The sequence below is a fragment of the Etheostoma spectabile genome, chromosome 14 (genome assembly GCF_008692095.1).
Source record: "Etheostoma spectabile isolate EspeVRDwgs_2016 chromosome 14, UIUC_Espe_1.0, whole genome shotgun sequence".
Taxonomy (NCBI): domain Eukaryota; kingdom Metazoa; phylum Chordata; class Actinopteri; order Perciformes; family Percidae; genus Etheostoma; species Etheostoma spectabile.
The window spans coordinates 17,724,400-17,730,231 of record NC_045746.1 but is presented as its reverse complement, the minus strand read 5'-3'; the positions used below and the strand labels follow the sequence as shown (position 1 = coordinate 17,730,231).

General features: G+C 39.4%; 1 protein-coding gene across 1 annotated transcript; it reads right to left on the bottom strand.

Moving 5' to 3' along the window:
- Positions 1-275: 275 nt before the first annotated feature.
- On the bottom strand, positions 276-2,674 carry LOC116701916 (uncharacterized). Its single transcript, XM_032535957.1, has 2 exons — positions 700-2,674; positions 276-645 (listed from the first exon to the last, which is right to left on the bottom strand). Exons 1-2 carry the CDS (start codon positions 2,511-2,513, stop codon positions 636-638), a joined length of 1,824 nt encoding a protein of 607 aa, XP_032391848.1. The 5' UTR covers positions 2,514-2,674; the 3' UTR covers positions 276-635.
- Between the last annotated feature and the right edge of the window lie 3,158 nt (positions 2,675-5,832).

Here is a 5,832-nt window from a genome sequence, read left to right as displayed (position 1 = left end):
TGATCCAGGTTGGGGGTAGTAAAAAAAGGGTAGTAACTCTTTAACACCCCTAACACTAACGTAGCGACTTACTGACTACTCTGGGTCATGACTAAATTAAGTAACTTTAATGCGGATGCAAATGGTTTTCACATGAAAACTTTCACTAAGAAAACATTTTACTAACACTTTATTATGAAATGTGAAATTCATGAATGGAACCGAGTCAGCTGAACTTAAGTTTGAGTTAAATATTTACAATACTTATAGTAGATGATGAGAGAGATAAGCAGAACTTAACTTTTGAATTTTATTGAATCAGTTTTCAGATGTTTATATGCACTGAATGTGGGAGAATCGGAGCACCCGGAGGAAACCCTGAGAGCTCCTGTCCTGCCCCCGATCCAGGTAATCTCCTCCTTCACTGGCCCCTGTCCCTCCATCACGAAGGGCGGAGGCCAGTGGACGAGGTAGAGACGTGGATTTAAGGCAGGACTGGAGCTCTTTATGGAATTAATTTTGAAGGAAAAAAAACACTTTTTTCCTTCAAGGTAAATACTATGTTTAAGATGATTATTTCTATTAATATTAATGAAATATGGGAGAAACACTCGGAGCGCCCAGAGGAAACCCTAACATAGTGCTTACAATACATTTCACATGTCACTTACACATCACATGTCACTTACACATCACACACACACTTACTCATCATCACACACATCATCCCTATTTCCACATTTGCAGATATTGGCGAAGGCTTTACCCACGGATGAGAAGAACCTGCCGATTCTGCTACGCTTTTTTGACGACTTCATCAGGTGATCTTTGACAAAGGAGGCGATGCAGTTTTCCAGTTCTGGTTCTCCTGTAGTCATGGAGAGCAGGATGTTTTCTGTGTTGCCCCACTTTTTACACAGGTCTTGGAAAATGGCCTTGTCAAGGGTTTTCACAGTTATTGTGTTGATCTCAAAATCAACACCCTTGACTTCTGCCCATAATTTTTCAATCAGACGGTTAACAATGTCCTTGCTTTTTTCAATGGTGCAGTCCAATTTTGCCTTCTTGAATACCTGTGAAACCAGCCTATGCACGATTATCGCGGTGGCCACTTTGTTCATTGATGTCTTTGCTGTTGCATCTTCACTTTGCTCCGGTGACTTTGTTGGTGACGCCGACCCATTTTCCAATCGGTCTAGAGCTTGTTGACTGTGGCCGCTGACCCTCGTGTACAGCCACCATCTCAGCAGTCCCATGAAACTCCACATCTTGTTCTGTATGTCCGCATCAATGTCTGGACGTATCTGAGGAACTGGCCTGCGAAATTCCTTTTTGTTGATTGGTCTTAAGATAGTCTTGCGCACTATCCCAGGTGAGAAGTGATTGGAGAGGAGGTCACGAAGGGCCTGAATGAATGTCCAATCTTTACCCATGGAAAACTTCTTGAGACGCTGTAACAGTTTGTCTTCTTTTCCAGCCTGTATTTTTTTACCCTGCAGTGGCTGAAGCAGAGAGTCAATATCCTCAAGGAGTGACGGCACTGACTGCCCACTTTCAACTTTGGATTCCTGGTGGAATTTGGCTTTCAGTTGCCCCAGCATACGACAAATCCAACTTTTGACGAAGTTCTTTGCAAAAAAGGTGTTGATCTGGATCCTTATTTCTTCCATAGACGGCTTAAGCTTCTTCTTCTTTTCTGCAGCATCGGTCTTGTCCAAACTCTTGGAAAGTGACTGAGATATGTATTTTGCAAAACTTGAAATCTCCTGAGAGCTTTCAGATCTCAGTTGCTCATACTCTAGGTCTGGCACTTCATCCAAAAGAGGTTCCATTATCTTGCTCATCTCATCCCTAAGGATATCTTCGACGGCTGTAACTGTCGTGGTCTCAGAGCTGACCTTTGATGAGCCTTCCGAAGTTTCTAGTTCAATAGTAACTACTGACGGAGCGCTGTCATTTTTGTCATCCATATCCACATCTTCCAAATCTTTGTCGCGGTAGAAGGTGGTCAGATTTTGCCTCTGCCTATGTGGTCGAGGTGTGCACAAGATTTTTATCTTGGATGTAAATGACTTCAACATTTTGCAGGCATGACTAACCATAGCATTTAGTCTGTGTGGAGGAGTGACATGCTGCGTTATATCAGGCTCTCCAGTAGTGGAGAGGGCAGAGTTGACATTTTCTGCAACCTCTTTAGCAACCAAGTTTGTCAAGCCTTTTGAGCTGACACACGGGGCGTCTAAAACCTTACCGAAACACTGAGAGAGCATGTTTCCCATACTGAACTGAACACTCTCTTCAGTCACAACTACATTTTTGCTAATTGCCTTCAACAAGGCTGCTGACACAGATTTAATTATTTCCAAAATTAGCTCTGCCAACAGTATTTCAGTGGCAATATCAGGGGTGCCTAATTTCAACAACCTCCATTGATCCGTTGTAATCCTTCTAAAAAAGGATTCAATTGCTGGTAGAACAGTATCTACGTTTATCTCCGGCATTTCCTCAGCCCGTGTTTTTTCTGGTGTAGACATGATGATTCTTGCTGTATTATTAATCTTGATTATTTTTGATGCAATGTATTGGTCCGTAATATGCTAGCACGCTGCTCCGGTCTCGCTCAAGTGTTGTTTCCAGTAGGAATTCCCTGTAAGAATGAAGACAAGTTGGATGATTCTTGCATGATAAGCCAAAGCAATCAAAGGAATTCTAGAATATGATGTCACATCAAAGGATTCAAAGTCAAGATCAAGGGAACTAATTGTTCCATATGCCCCACCCACACAAACAATGTCTGCTGCTTAGCAACCGTTGCTAGGCACTGGCAGAACCCTCTTATTTAATAATAATGATAATAACAATATTATATAATACAAATTTTTAGAATTAAAACATAAGACAGTAGTGAATAATATCCATTCCAGTTTTTCAGAGTCAAAGTAACATCTTTTGTTGGACCAATAGTCCAAAACCTAAAGGTTTTCAAGTTTTTCTCAATTGTATGTATACACACAACAATGTAATTATGCACACAGTTCTATAAATCAGAAGCTCATATATCAACAACAAGCCCCCAAAATCCAAAACTCTTATCACAATTTAATTGAGTCAATGCATTAAATTACATATACTGTATAAATCTATGATTTACCAAGAATGTATTCCTGTCAGGATGGGAAATTAACATCTGCCACCAGTCAATGGCGGGTACTTTTTTCAAAATGGCGTGTGACTTTGCCTTGTATACCAGCGACAGTGTCGGTAGGAGTGGTTTTCAGTGCTAGTCCTTGACATCGGTTTAAAAAATGTGGCAACATATCCCCGATGTTAGAAGGCCCTCCACCGAGCCAGCAGTAGCAACTGTTGAGGGCGAAGTAAAGAAAAAGAGAAGGTACGCCTACTTTTTCAAATAAGTGTCGAAGGGAAAACGAGGGAATGGTTAACCCACTAGGTTGATCAGACATACATTTAAATGCCCTCTCTAAGTAGACGGTATTACATGCTGCCGCTGGTAGGGGCAGCACGTTACAACTCAACCTACTTTCACTTAACTACGGTGTAAAGTTTAGACTCATTAAGATCTCCGTGATCTGCATAACGACAGTAGAGGAACGACAGTAATAACCTAAAATACCATTGTTACTGAGATTAAACTACATTCTGTTATACTTGCACTGAATACCGCATTCAACAGAAACATAACTCTTGCAGCGCGCATGACAACAGATGCGCAACATTAGCTCACACATAAAATAGCACCCTCGTGAATTAGCCTACTGTTGCTAGCGTAGCCTAGCCTACCCAGGGGTTAAAGTAGACATGGAGCTTAAGTTTGACAGTCAGTTCAAGGCTGTTGTCAAATCAAGTTTTTTCCACTTGAGGCAGCAGCCCAAAATAAAGCCAATACTGTCAAGACAGCACTTTGAGACGGTAATTTACGCCTTTGTTACCACTAGGCTGGATTACTGCAATGCACTTTATGTGGGAATAAGTGGGTCCTCCATCACCCGTCTCCAGATGGTACAGAATGCTTGCGCACGTCTTTTAACTGGCACTTACGTAAACATGAGCACATTTCTCCCATGTTAGCCTCACTCCACTGGCACCTATTGAATTTAGGATCCATTCAAAAAAAAAAAAAAATGCTTTTAAAGCCTTGAATGGTCTTGCCCTGCACTACTTCTCCTAGCTTATACACCCTTACGTTTGACACGCTCTCTCAGGTCAGATGATCAGCTGCTCCTGAGTGTGCCTTAAACTAAGTGGAAGGTCAAAGGGGACCGTGCCTTTGCCGTGTCTGCTCCAAATTTGTGGAATGATCTGCCTCTGCACGTTAAACAGGCCTCCTCTTTGTCTGTTTTTAAAATCACGTCTTAAAACCTATCTTTTCAATGTGGCCTTCAACACCTAGTAAGTTGTTGACTTCATTTACTGCATTTAATTATTTAGTTTACTTGTTTTTATTGTGCAGGTATTATTTTTACTTGTGTTACAATGTGATGTTTTTTTTTGTTTTTGTCTCCTGTACAAAAGTGATCCAAGTCTCATATCAAGTGCACTGCCATACAGGCTGGTAAAATTTGGCAAAAAAATTAATTGCACCATTGTACCATTACATAGCATTTTACCTTCTACTTTTTCAAAGGTGTGATGAGGTCACTTTGCACCCCGTCACCAACAAGGACAGTTCAAGGACAGTTCATACTTCTGCACGATTTCCTGCTACTGCCTCAACACTGACTTACTCGCTTTGCTGGTATTCCTCGTGGTCTTGAACTGGTCGTGAAATTATGTATTTGTGTTGGGATTTATGCTCTTAATTTCATGCTTTTTCTATAGGTGATAATTGCTGTTATTTTTGACAGATTTCAAGATTCACTGTTTAACAACTAAAGTTTTTATTCCGCTCTACCCTGCCTTGTAAGGATTTACTTTAGGATGACTTTTATAACATACTGTACTGACTTTTTTCGACATACTAAACTATGACTTTTTAATGACATTTTTTGACATGACTTTTTACACATACTATATATATACTCCAAACCTGCCTTCAATCCTCACTTCACATGGTATGAAAATTGAATGTTTATCCAATTACAGATATTTTAGTATTTTAATTGACAAATCTCTTTTCTTTTGCACATCATATTCAGCAGCTGGCAAAAAACATTAAAACTTAAACTAGGTTTTTACTTCACAAATCTATCTTTTGTCTGAATCTACAAAGAGGCTCGTCGCTGCCACTGTTCTGTCTGTACTTGACTATGGTGATGTTTTATACATGCATGCTTTGTCTCAAAGTTTATGGCTGACTTTTGCTGATTCAGTTGTGTATGTATGATGGTTTTGTGTATTTTGTGTTTGTGTGTATGTGTTGTGCTGCTGCCTGTCTTGGCCAGGACACTCCTGAAGAACTCTTGAGTCTTTTCCAGGTTAATAAAGGTAAAAAAAAACGTTTTTGTCATACTGTACAGTGCCTTTTTCTGACATACTATACTATGACGTTTTGTAACATACTATACTGACTTTTTTGACATACTATAATATGACTTTTTCGACATACAATACTATGACTATACTGACTTTTTGATAATTTTTTGAACGTACTATTACTTTTGATGACATACCATACTATGACTTTTTTATGACTTTTTTGAGATACTGTACTATGATTTTTTTGGACATAGTAAACTGACTTTTATGACATATTATACTATTACTTTTTAGGACTTTTTTTAAAATACTATACTATTACTGTTTTATGACTTTTTCGACATACTATACTATCGCTAAATGTTTTAGGCATTCAATATTAATACTGTTTTCAAAATACTATACTTTTACTTTTTC

Coding starts and splice junctions, on each gene's coding strand:
- LOC116701916 (XM_032535957.1), bottom strand. CDS start 2,513: ATGTCTACACCAGAAAAAACACGGGCTGAGGAAATGCCGGAGATAAAC.